The sequence below is a fragment of the Pelmatolapia mariae genome, linkage group LG12 (genome assembly GCF_036321145.2).
Source record: "Pelmatolapia mariae isolate MD_Pm_ZW linkage group LG12, Pm_UMD_F_2, whole genome shotgun sequence".
Taxonomy (NCBI): Eukaryota; Metazoa; Chordata; class Actinopteri; order Cichliformes; family Cichlidae; genus Pelmatolapia; species Pelmatolapia mariae.
The window spans coordinates 29,660,972-29,674,684 of record NC_086237.1 but is presented as its reverse complement, the minus strand read 5'-3'; the positions used below and the strand labels follow the sequence as shown (position 1 = coordinate 29,674,684).

The following is a 13,713-nucleotide window of genomic DNA, read 5'->3' as shown; positions in this document are numbered from 1 at the left end:
GGAATTTTGGCCTACTATTTTTTGCACAGTTGTTTAATTCAGCCACACTGGAGGGTTTTTGAGCATAAATGGTCAGGGCACAAACTGATGGCTGGATATTCTCCTTCTGATAGAGAGCAAAACTCATGGTTCCATCAACTGCAGCAAGTCATCGAGGTCCTGACGCAACCCCAGACAATCACACTACCACCACGTTTGACTGTGGGTATGATGTTATTTTTATAAAACACCGTGTTTGTTTTAGGCCAGATGTAATGGGTCACAAACCCATATGTTCCCAGAATTCATGGGGATCATCATCAAGATTTTTATTGGCAAATGTGAGACAAGCCTTTGTGCTGTTTTTGGTCAGGAGCAGTTTTCTCCTTGGAACTCTCCCATGGATGCAATTTTTTTGGCCTCCATCTTATTGTTCAGTCATTTCTGGGTTCTTTTGTGACCTCCTGGATGAGTAGTCAAAATGCTTTTGAAGTAATTTTGGTAGTGGGGAGGTTCGCCACTGTTCCAAGTTTTCTCCATTTGTGGATAATGGCTCTTACTGTGGTTTACTGTAACCCTTGCCACACTCATAAACGTCAGTGACTTTGTATCTCATCTGTTTTTGAGTTTCTTTAGATTATTCTTAGATGTTATTATCCTTTTCTTTTCTTTTTTCTTTTTTTTTTAAGCTAATTAATGAGTGGGTGGGGGTAGATTTTCACACAGGGCCAGGTAGGTTTGGATAACTTTTTTCACTTAATAAATTAAATCATCATTTGAAACTGCATTTTGGTTTGGTTTGGTTTCTTTTGGTGATGAAGTGTGACAAATATGCACAATCCAGCCCCCTCAACCCACCCCAAAAAAAACAAAACCCAAAACTGAGAAATCAGGAAGGCGCAAATACTTTTTCACAGCTGTGTAAATGTAGTTAGGTGGCCTAGGTGTCCAAATTTGTGTGGGACTGCTAAGTATTTTTACCTCTTGTTTCCCAAAAATTGAGAAAACGCCCCACATTTTCAAAGGTTATAGTTTTCCAAATATTTTAAAAATATTTTACCCAAAGAAGAAAAATACAGCTCAAAAGGGGATGAGTTAACATCTTTAATAGCCATTCTATGAATACAAACTTTAGCTGTCATTTACAGCTAAAGTTTTCACTTATTAAATATAGTATTAGTCCTTCAAATGACTGATGACAGATGTGTGTTAGATGTATCAACAGTTTAAACTTCCTCTCATTATTGGGTAAGATCCCAGTCCCTCATACAGGCATATTCCTTACCCCACACGTTTTAGTTATGAACTGGTCAACCTACAGTCAGTACAGTGCTCAAAAATACTCCTACTGTATGATAGTGCTAATGTAAAATTTTGGTCATATTTTTACGTTTTTACGTTTTTAAAGTGTAAAAGAAAAACGTTAAATACAACCATCTCCAGGTATGACTGTATTTAACTATTTACCTTCTCTATACAAGCCAATGCACCCACGAAAAACAACGCAAAACGTGTTAGCTTCAACCCTGTGTGCGTGAACGTCACGCGCGAGAGTGTGAGCAAGGTTTTAAAACTACAAGACCCACGATGCTTTGCAGCGAAACAGTCATTATCATCACATATCTTCAACATAAGGAAAAGCTTCCTCTTTGGAAGGGTTTTATTTGCTAACCTCGGGCAGAGGGTGACTCCTACTCAGAGTCAACATTTTGAGTCAATAGATAGTTCCTTCTCTCGTAAAGTAGAGACTGTTGGGCAAATGTGCGCCATAAGTGACCTAGAGCTAGCGTTGTAGCCTAGGAGCCTGCTCAGAGAGCGAGCTTCAGAGGCTAGTGCGAGCTAACGCTAGCAAAAGCTAGCTAAACTAAGACCGAATCCGTGAGATTATAACTGTATTCACCGAAGATATCAGGCGACGGGAGTAACCGTTGATGTTATATCTGCAGGAGATGTCAAGAAGCAGCAGCATAAGGTAAGCAGATAATTACTGGTGGTGTTACTGTGTGTCCTGAAAGACTGCTGATAGCTAGTTAAACTTGACAGCTAAGTTAGCGTTACGACTGGAGGGATTGAAAACATGTATTAAATGTCTGCTTTTGCACAGTGACAGTGAGCTAAATGCACGCTTTTGTCTAAACGGGAGAAAAAATGCTAGTCAGATGAGGTATCGGTAGCTGTGTTTTAATGCGCTGGCTTGCGAAACATTATCACGTGAGTTGCCACAACACAGGAAGCATAGGTTAACCCCTCTGACGTGGATTTTTTATCCTTCTGGTGGTGTTATTTTTGTTATGTAGCGTTAAATTTTTGGATTGTTAAAACTGTCTCTGAAACTTTTCGTTCATTATTTTCAGTAGCGCACCTGCGGTCGATACGTAATCTATACTTGTTTAAACGTGTGATTTGCATAGACTGTTCAGGCCTTGATTGTATGATAAGTTGATTAACCGGGCTTGTAGGGTTACAGTAAGGTGTAACCTGCACCGGTGATCCATTTACCCCTCCTGACAAATTCCCTGCACCCTTTTGATTAATGGACTCTTTGTATTGAATTTACTTCGCTGCCAAACACACAAAGGTGAAATACTGTTTGTTAAAGTTTAATTAGTAAACCCTTTTAAATCCCACATCTGTTCCTGTTACTGAGGGAACAGTAACTCTGTGACAACTGTTTTGTATTTGTCTTTTGTTAAGACAGTCAGTGCTGTTTCAGCTATGTGCAAATATGTACCTTTGACAGTGGTTTCAAATTTCCCTTCTGTAACTAGATAATGTGCACAGAACTTGCAAAACATGAGCTACACCATCACCTTGCTTCTGCAGTGCTCCCAATTTTAGCCACAGTGGAAAAATTCCCTTCATATTTTAGCCCCTATCACTTTTTATCCATCCTGGTTGTTACTCACTTTATTACAGATTCTGAATACTTTTCTAGCACAATTAGAAACTGGTCTGTCAAGCTGACTGCATATCTCTTTCAATTAAAGCCCTCTTGGTTATAACCTCTAAAAGTGCTGATGCTGAACTAATGGTGTGCATTTTTAAATTCGGAGATGGGTCACGGGGATCAAAAGAGCTTTGGTGCCAGTTTGCTAAGCTGTCTGTTTGCTAAATAAAAAGACTAATACCAAGGTACACCAAGGCTCTTTTACAAAATGTTTTTAAGATTACTGAATGCCTTGTCTTCATAGTGTGGTTCGACAAAGACTGTTTAGAGACATTTATTTCTTCCATGCTAATATTACAAGTGCTGAGTGTTAAAATTAATTTGCAGTCAATATCCGGGAGTCGGTAATGTACTTGAGGCTTGACGCTGACTGAACCAACTCATGTGCTGTTTATCTCTTCCTCCTCTTCTTCTTGTGACAGCAAGTCTGTAGTGATGCTGCTGACGTGAAATTATAGGTTACACACAAAGATGAGCAAATCCTTCTCATGGTTTCCCATGAATTTCACCTGGAGTGGGAGGGTTCTGTGAAAAGGGCAAGAAGAGGAAGGATAACACGTGGACTATAATCAAGAGTCATGAATCTCCATCAGGTCCTTACGGGAGCTGTCAACCCTGGAGACAACTGTTTCTCTGTAGGAAGCGTCAACAATGTGCCATTCACGGTAAGATATTTCAGACTCTGGAAGTATTTCCCCCCTCAGCAGTTTAGGAGCTTTGATTCATGGGGTTGGCTAAACTGATTTGTCACAATAGCAGATTTCCTAGCAGATTCCTTTGAAACCTAATGTGCTAATGTACCGCACAAAGTTGTTTAATGGGCTTGGGACTTTGTTATGTATGAAAAACAGAAGCTGAAATACATGTGATCTCAAAGCTTAAAACTCTATTAGAGAATTAAATAAATGTTCGCCACACTGGTGGCAACTTTGTAAATAAAATAAATGTAATTTTTAAAAAAAAAAACAACAATAATGAAAGTCTCTGCTGTATTATAGGCTTTCTGTGTCATTGTTTTATTATTTGTCAAAATGTTATTGTATGTTCTGCTGTCACCCAGCTCTGCCTCTAAGTAAGTAATAAACACCAACTAATCACCAGTATGTGAAAACCTGCCTGTACTGGTCATTCTGTGGTGTCATGAGTTTGTGAGGAGGCGGCCAAACCTTTGAGACTATGCAAAGAAGAATGTGATTGCAGTAGAGTCTGAACAGTGAAGAAAGGAGATTTAAGTTGATTAGAGTAATTAAATTACATTACATTTTTTTAATGCTCTAATTTTTCAGAGCATTGAGGGCTGAAATCAACTTCTTTTTTCCTTCAAGGGTAGGTTTTATTCAAAATGTAATTCCATCTCATGAGACTGGTATAAAAAAAGAAAAAAACCTTATTGATGGATTTTGTCTACCTGACCCCTTGACAGGTGAGTCAGAGTGCTAATTTCAGACACTGGTACCGTGCTTTTCAGGAATGGATTAATCGGGGAGCCATTTGTGTCCTTATGTCCTCCTGTGAAAGAGGAAAAGTCATAGTGAATCACAGTTCATGTGAGGAGCTCCTTTTGAGTGCCACAGAAATAGAGCATGGAATTCTAATCTTATCTGCTTGGACTTGAGAGCTGTCATATGATGGCATGTTTGATGCCTTGACAATAGCTCTGGGACAAGTGCAGTTCAAGTGACCCTTCATGCAATCCTGGCCGGATGAATCTTAGAGTATCATGTTCATTTCTCTAACCCTCTCACTGTCTTGTCTCTTGATAGGCCTATGCATCAGGTTGTGACGTGGTGATTTTGGGCAGTGATTTTGAGCGACTGCAGATCATCCCAGGGGCCAAACATGGCAACATACAGGTCGGCTGTGTCGACTGCTCGTTGCAGGGTGGGCAGGTAAGGCCAATGGTGTGGTGCTTTTATTCACTGGGGTCCTCAGGCTGACTTGTGCTTGAATGCGCAAGCGTGAGATCCCAGTGATAGTAACTAAAGCAAATCCCAGTGAAAATAAATGGAGCCAGATTTCAGTAAAAGATAAAGGATTTGCCACATAGAGTAATTATGTAAGACCATTAGACGATAACATATATTTATAGCTAGAGCAGGGCGATATGACCAAAAATATTTATCACGATATACATTTGAAAATTTGCGATAAATATAACTGACAATATAATTGACACTAGACAAAATACTTTACAACTCCACAACTTTATTAGTGCAAAAAAAACCCCATCAATATATTTTCACTTAAACAAGCAGCTGTTTTTTATTTGCATTAAAGTTACATAAAAATTTTACAGTGCAAATGCAAATTCCTTGCTGACAGTTTAACCAAAAGGCATTTCCAGTTGAAATTGGCCAACATATCCTCAGCATAACCATGTATAATATCCACAAAACTTAAAAAGAGGTTATACACACACAATACGGTAATATTATGTTGAAGCACAGTACGTATCACTCCGCGAGGCTCCTGCCTACGATAGCCGTAATGCTCCAACAATCCATCAAGCGGTGCGGCTTCGTAGCTTAGCAAAGTTGTACTAAAAAACTTGACAGATTTTCGAGCGCCGTGTACCACATAAAATCGTTTTGAGGTCAGTAAACACAACCAGAATTCATACATAAGGCACACGGGATTATAAGGGGCACTGTCGATTTTCAGAAAAATCAAAGGATTGATTTTAAGTGTGCTGTATTTTCCAAAAAACACGGTAATAACGACGGCCCGCTAGCATGCTCTACCAAAAATAGTGCTTTGTTGTGTATCTGACGGATGAAAGCTAAACCAGTTCCGCATCACTGAAGTTGCAGCATTTTTACAAACCAATTCTGGTTCATCCGTTTCATTCAATGATCAGCTTTCGCCCTTCTCATTCTCCGTCGCTGCCATGCTTTTTCCACCATGTGCGTATGAAAACAAAAGTTTTACCCATATTCTATCGCGATATTTCATTTTCTTATCGTTGCCCAACATTATATCGGTATTACCGTGAACGGTATGATATGGCCCAGCCCTATTTATAGCTCATGTATTGTTTTAATTATATTTATTTTTCCACATAAAAATACCAAACATTTAGTTGCTTGAGCTTAGAAAAGGTGCAGATTCAGTGCTCGTCTTTGTTGTATATCATTTTAAGTTGTTAGTTTGTGCTCTGAATGGCTTTTTAAAAGTTTTGTTTTGTAGACAAAATGGATAATCGATTGAAAAATGGAATTTAAATATATTTTAGTTCCAGCCTTGAATAAAGTTATAAGACATCATATTCATTCCAAACCCATAAACTGTCTTTTGGTTATTTGGGACAAAGCAACGATCAACTATAAATTAACTTTAATGTTTGAAAAAACATCTGACCCATAATTAAATTAAAAAGAAAAAAAGCAGAAGGTGCTAAACATTGCAGGGCCCCATGACATACCATTTTCTTTGACTTTAATATAATGACCACACGTGTGGTTGATTATATTGGGAGGTAAGCAAGTTCCACTTTGTGACTTTCTGTTTTTAGTTGTTTTGGTATATTAGCTGTTTTGCAGTGCAATTTATTAGCAATCTCTATTGCTGTCTTAAGTGTTGGCAGCTTATGCTTTCAGGAAAGTCACTTGCGGGCAGCATCAATGAGCAGCTTAATGAACTCGAGCTTCCCGTCATCAGCTCTAAGTGAAGTAAAAACCACCAAGTAAAGCTGGTGATTGTACAGCAAGTGCATTTGCTGTTGTCACTGACAAGTCCTTTAATGTGGGCACAAACAAAAGATCTTCTGTGATTGTAATTTGCATTTAAGAAAAAAAGATGTAGTTATTTAATGTAGTCTTTCTGTTCTATTCTGCATAAACCTGATAATAAAGATCATATAGCAGAATTCTAATGAACTGGGATTAGTTTTTAATTAGGGAGGGTGGTAGCCTTTTTTTTAAAGTGCAGGCAACATTGTAATAATTTAAATAAATATAAAACATGCTCAACCAGTCGTTCACTTCTTCCCTTGTGACCTTAAATCCAATTCCGTTGGGCCAGAACTACCCACACACGCCTCCAGCATGGTCTAGCATCTGTTTAAGTATGCCAAGTTGGTCTGCTTGCCATTTCCACTTCATTGCCCTCTGCTCACTGTGATATTTGCAATGCTATTAGTTTACATAGTACATCCTTTGTGCTCATACTTTAAGTGTTGTAGCACTTCGTATCATTTTATGAGCTTTAATGAGTTGTTCCTATTAAGGATATATTTTCCAAATACATTATTTTAAAGGGTAATTAGGTGTAATGATTACAGCATAAATATTACTATACTATTTTGAGAAATATATGTCTACTTGTGATGAGAAATCAAATAAAGAAAGTCAGTATGGAGGTGGCGCAAGCGAGCTCTACAAACATCATAAAGCAGTAAAAATAACTTTTTAAAAGCTGCATCCATCACAGTTAGCCCTGCAAATCTACTGTTCATCTCTTCTTGGTAAAGGTAATGGTTTCATGAGAGCCTTAAGATGTCTCTTGTAATATTCATATATATTAGCATAATACCATCTTAAAGTCTCAGTTGGGGGTTTATGAAAATCAGACCAAAGAGTAGTCATCATTATAACCACAGAGAAGGAGACTTAATTTTTTATAACTCACATTTTCTTTCTTTTTGTCAGTCGCTCTAAAGGCTCATGTTGAATTGACTGCTTTATCCCCAGAACTTGATCTCAGCATAAATGTGTCTGGCTTTTAGAATTTAATTAAATTTGAACTGTGCTGCTTCTGCAGAACCTATATTTGTGCCCAAAAAGCCTGTCTTATACTTTGAGCCATTGTGTAGTGTCCATGTGACTATGCTTGTGCATGTGATGACTTGTATGTCTGTGTACACATTTAAACATGTGCATGTGACTCACCCCTTCACAGAATTCCCTCTCTGACAGTTGGCATATTATTTACCACATTAAAGACACAGCTTGTATTATCCTTCATGGAAATTTCAAACGTTTGCTCAGTTAACATTATGACTCTTGGGTCCAATGGAAATTACTTGAAAATTTAGCCCTTACAAATTGATGAAATTGAGGTGTGAATAGAGTAGATAAGACTATATTCATTCATCACTGAGTTGTTATGACTTAAGGTATTATTTATTTATTGACCTGTTGTCAAGGTGTCTTCTCTCTTACTATGTAGATATGTCATGACTCATAAAGGAAGTTATAGTTGATTCTGATTAGGATCTTTAAGTATTAGTATTTTCGATCTATATTACAAAGCATAAGTTTAAGCTTTCAAGAATTTTTTTGAATTACTTAAATTTGGATAAATAGACTGATATGGAGGACAGTATATGTTTCTGTTTGCAGTGATACCTTTTTATTTGTTTTGTAGTATATCTAAAATGTCGACCTTTTTTTGCTGGCAGATTGCAGCTTCCTATGGAAGCATTGTGTGTGTCTTTGAGCCTGTTCAGCAACCAGATCAAAAAGACGCATCGTTGACCGTGAGTAGCCTGCACTTTCTTCCAGTCACAGTATAGTCATGCATGTTTTCAGGTCATCCAGAATAATTGAATGAAGCTTTTTCTGTGTGGCAAAACTCTCTTGATATTTGAAATGGAGCAGAATATTGTTCCTCTGCAACTACTTGCATAAATCATGCGATTATTGTCATGTTCACTGTTTTGTTTTCTATGCTGTAGTCCGTAAAGACGTTTGCTTTGTCTGAGCTGTTGTTAGAGAAGTCAAAGAATAGCCACAAGAAATGAGAAGAATTTACAACATCTTAATTACAAACCGTATTTCGTTTATTGCAGAAGTTCCCTGGCATTACAATGCTGTGTGTGCGTGTTGCCTGATTGCATGTGACTCAACTGAAAGTTCACTGTTAGCTCTTGTTAAAGCTTCATCTATAGTTACACATGTACCATCGAAACAGGGAATTGATTTATTTCTGAGCTTATTCAAATAGGGAATTATTGCACAAAGTTTCAGCCAACATAATTGCCAGAACATGAAATACTTGTTTTGAATGTTGCCTTTTTCTGTTTTTCCTGTACAGAAATTGAACTGCCAATGGCAGAAGACTGGTCAATTTGTATTACAGTCTATGGTACGGAACCTAGCATGGCACCCTACAGGTACTCTAACCATTGTTCTTTCTTAAAGTAACACAGACATATTAAGATAAACAGTTATGATTTAAAAAGAAGTGTTGGGGTGGTACTACAGGTCTGGCAAAATATTAATTTTTAATAATTTCTTTTAAACAGAAATTTGATGATAGCTGTCCTGAAAGATCATATCTGTATATGTTTGTCTGTCCAGGTTGCACTCTCCTAACAGGCTCTAGTAGCCTGCAGTTGTGGTCTAATGTTGATGGAGTAAAGGATGAAGCTGATGAAAGGGGGCAGCCGGCAGAAATGACCATAAGAGACTGTCGTTCTGCCTGGAGGTGTATCTGGCAGAGCAAGTAAGAACAGAGTTTGTAAAATAGTCACAAACAAGTCAAAGACTTTAAAATTGGGATTTTCATTTATCTTGTAAGCACCAAATGGACATTAAAATAAAATCAGCTAATGCACATTTTTCTGTAACATTATATTCAATACAAATCTGACTGCAGCAGGACATGCACTCAGTTATCTGATTGAGTGCATGTCCTGCTGCAATTTGTTTAAACCTATTTTATTTTGTCCTAAACATTACTTATTATATATTTTATATCTTCAAGTCTAAAATTATTGACATGGAGTGTTGAATATAATTTTATTTTGTATCTCAAGGACTGCTTCTCCAGTCAATTTAATGAAGTTCTCTCCTGACGGTGAGTTCTTTGCCACAGCTGGTCAGGTAAGTTGCCAAATCTGTATGGATTCAAACTAGTGTGTGCAAGTCATCATTGTGTCCCTTTGTTAAATCACACTTAAAAACTGAACACTGTAGATTCATGTGAAATTAGTAGATAACAATTAACTTCTACCTTCTGGTGTCGTGTGTTTTTTGTTAGAACTACCTATGGTATCGCTTATATCCTTCATTGCCTCTTCTTTTCAGGATGATTGCCTAATAAAGGTTTGGTACAGCACCAGTAAGTGGAAAATGGGTGTTACCACACTCTTTACACCTCCAGAAGCCAGTATGAGTGACCAGGGAGAGCTGGCCTTCTCCTTTATCTACCTGGCTCATCCCCGCTCTGTCACCGGTTTCTCCTGGAGGAAGACCAGCAAGTACATGCCACGGTACAGACACTGTTAATTTGTCATCTCCTAGCCTTTTCTAACTTCCTTTTCTTTAACTTCCTTTTCTGTGAAGGTTAGGTCATTTTGACCTAACCTTCCACAGCTGGGCAAAAGGAAAAAAAAATGCCTAAGTTAACAAGCTGGTTGAAAGGATGGTTGAAAAATATTAGGTCTTTATCTTCTTTACATTGGAGTAGAAAGCAGCTTGAGGTAACCTGTTGTGGACAGGTTTGATATGTGTCTTTGTTTATTTAAAATCTGTCATTACAGATCAAGGCTCGCAAAATTTCAAAATCCCTGGTAGCCCTTCGGGCCGGCACTCTTCAATTTTTGGTAGCCCAAAATAAATTTAAGTAGCCCGAATAAAAAAGAGAGCAATTTTTTTATGTTTTGTTTCCCGTTTTGTTTCCGTTACAATATTATACTTTAATGTATAATATTGTAACGGAAACAAAAATTAATCAAAAAATTGTTAAAATACAAATCACAACAACTGTATAAAAATTACAATCATCAACTCAAATACTTGGTTCTCATTGAACAGAAATTTCTATGAACTTGTAAGAACTGTGTAGAACATGAATCAGTCTGTGTCAGATTCTGAATCTGACATTTCCACTGGAGTCACTGGTAAGAGGTAAGTGGAACCAAGATCTAGGACATTTGCTTTTTGAAGTTTGCAAAGACTGCTGAATTTTGCCAATGGTAGTTCACTCTTTGCAACATAGTACGCTGTTCTAAACAGCTTTTTCAGGACTTCTTCTTGTGCTTGGTTTATTTTTAGTATGGTTTTTGCAATTGCTGTTTGTTCTGGGAAAGATATTGCAGACTGGGCAATAATGCATTTCTTGCATTTCTCATGGGTTCTGATGGGGTCTTTCTTAAAATTACTGGTCCCAGTAACAAAGGCGCTTGTCGACTCAGAAATTGAATGAAACTCACAACACACCTGGCAGAACATCATGTTATTTAGCTTGTCATATTCCAGACACAGAAATTCTTTTGTCCATGAAACCAAAAAAGCTGTGCTTTTTTTTTTGCCTCATAGTCTGATTTGTCATAACTTTTCCGTTTTGTGGTAGGCTTTTCTTTGGCTGTCCCTTCTTCACCCTGACCTGTCTTATTTGGCTGAGCAGAACTAAAATATCGGCTTAAATCCTGCTGCTTTTACACACGCACTTGCATAACGGTCAGCGATTCTCTGTGCAATCAACCTCTCACATGTTTAAGCTTGCTGTGGGAGATTTCACTTGTCATGTCTGAATAGTAAGCTAATGAGTGATAAGACGATGCCAGAGGAATTGCTGCGCAATTAATCATCACTCACCAATCAGTGCTGCCGCTCTCTATACATCGTTCGCGCGATCGCAAAGTGAAAGCAAAAAACAAGCGCAAATTCAAACGCGATTTCAATATGTCACATATTGACAGTGGCTCATCGATGCCAATGACATAATTACCCAGCTACATTTTCGAAAGAATGCAAAAGCCCTGACATATATTTTTCCTTCCTATGATAGCCCGACGGGCAGGGCTGAGATAGATTTTGGTAGCCCGACTGGAAAAATCGCTAGCCCCGGGACGTCGGGCTAGCGATTTTGCGAGCCCTGCAGATGGTGTGGGTTGAATCAATTTGGCACATTCCAAATTGTTTCATAGCTTTATATAATATTGGTAATCGTATGTGACCTTCAGAGGGCTTCCACACAGGAGGGGAATTGCAGCAATCTGGTGCTCCTGTTGCAGGCATCAAGCAGAAGAACCACACAATTACGTACACAATTAAATTTAAGAAAACTACACTGAACTTTGAAAAAGGAAAAACACAGTTATCTTAATTAAAGAGATTTAACTGAACTTCAGCTATAATTTAAGAATTAAATAAATAAATGTGAGCTGGCAAGGTGTCACAATGTGAATTTTTTATTAGGGGCAAAAGTAAGTGAAAATAAGGGGCAGAAATGCAAAACGAGAGCACAAATGTGAAATGGATTGAGGCAAATAATCATTTCTGTCTCAGTTATCTTGATGTAATAATCATTGTAAGACGGAATTGTAATTGAAATTAAAATTCCATTAATTTCACAGCTTTACCTGCTGAGTAATAACCTCAGCCGCAGAGTTACAGTCAATGTCAGTACAACTTGGCACACTTTTTTTTTTTTTTTTTTTTTTTTTAATCACTCTCTTTTTCTCCCTCCTATATCCTAACAGGGGCGCAGTGTGTAATGTGCTGCTCACCTGCTGTAAGGACAGTGTATGTCGGCTGTGGGCAGAGACGCTGTTGCCAGGTGACGGCCTCTTATCTGGTCACCATAAAAACCAGTCTTCTGGCCAACACAGTGAAACGCTTAAATCTTCTGCTGGCCTCTCAAAGAAAAACACCTGCAATGGGAAGACACATGGACAAGCCTCACAAGAAGTAAGCCACAATGACTTTGACTTTTCTGCTTAAAATAAACACTCAGTATAATCAGCAGGACTTTGCTAAAGTTAACGCAGTCTAATTAAGCATTCCTGCATTTGACCTTTATTTTCAGTTTAAGTCATAGTGGTGTTCACTTTTTGTTAGTGTGGCTGTATGCCAGTGCAGAAAACAAGGCCTTTTTAGCAACACATCACTGAAAACACATGAAATGTAAAAATCTATACTATTTGCACACAGGCTCGAAATTTAAAATCAAACACAAAAATGCAATTTGTTGTTTCGATAAACAAAAAAATGTGCAATTGTTTAATTTTTTTTTTAATTTGGCATGACCCTTTGCTAGTGAGTCACTAGTTAAAAATGTTCCAAGTGGTCAGTTTAAATATAGTTTACTAACACAAGTAAAACACATGATTTTTATGGTGCTTTATTTGATCTGAAGAATTTCTCTTTATACGCCAACTTTAAGTCTAGCATTGCATAATAAGACTTGTATGTCAGTGTTTTATTTTTTCTTAAGTGATAATAATAATTAGGATGAACTGAATATTTAAAAGGACCTCACATCATTTTGTGTAAATTATTATATCTTAATAACAGTGAACAAAAGCTGCGAACTGATCATCAGTGTTGTTCATGACTTCCCTAGATACTCCCATATATGCACTACATCAGGTGTTCAGATGTCATGCTTTCTTTCCTTTTTGCTTTGAAATGATAATCTGACAGAGTGTTACACTGGCTGCAGAAATTTCATTTCATTTCATCACACTGTTGCATCGGAAACTTTGTGCTTTTTGGGTATAACTTGTCCGTATCGGAAGTATTATTTGTAAAGCTGTATCACTCTCTAGTTTGTATACAACATGCAAAAAGAAATAAGTTGTAATTTCCTGTGTAGTTGGAAATAGATGGTACAGATGATATGATTTGTGGTTTCCCCTTATTTCTGCAGAAATAATTTCCAAGCTATTGTATTTTTATGTATTGCACAGTGATACTTTAGGGATGAGAGTAAAAGAACAAAGAGGCACTGAGAAATTTTAAAACAACTTTGAGAAGGTAGATAGAGAGCAACAGAGGTTTGGTACAGTTAAAAGGAAAAATTAATGGTCTCAGACATGAAGGTTTTTGAAACTGTCTGCC

General features: G+C 37.6%; 1 protein-coding gene across 3 annotated transcripts in view; it reads left to right on the top strand.

Annotated features, from left to right (window-relative positions):
- The first annotated feature begins 1,575 nt into the window (after positions 1–1,575).
- LOC134639189 (dmX-like protein 1) overlaps positions 1,576–13,713 on the top strand; it is a 62,204-nt gene continuing 50,066 nt past the window's right edge. For 2 of the 3 annotated variants that reach the window (XM_063490294.1, XM_063490292.1), the window contains exons 1-9: positions 1,576–1,951; positions 3,349–3,591; positions 4,690–4,815; positions 8,325–8,402; positions 8,960–9,038; positions 9,226–9,370; positions 9,684–9,750; positions 9,955–10,139; positions 12,354–12,561. In XM_063490294.1, coding sequence (XP_063346364.1) covers positions 3,505–3,591; positions 4,690–4,815; positions 8,325–8,402; positions 8,960–9,038; positions 9,226–9,370; positions 9,684–9,750; positions 9,955–10,139; positions 12,354–12,561 — 975 coding nt within the window. In that variant the 5' untranslated portion in view covers positions 1,576–1,951; positions 3,349–3,504. The remainder of the gene's footprint in view (positions 1,952–3,348; positions 3,592–4,689; positions 4,816–8,324; positions 8,403–8,959; positions 9,039–9,225; positions 9,371–9,683; positions 9,751–9,954; positions 10,140–12,353; positions 12,562–13,713) is intronic. The other variant, XM_063490293.1, reaches the window with a different exon arrangement.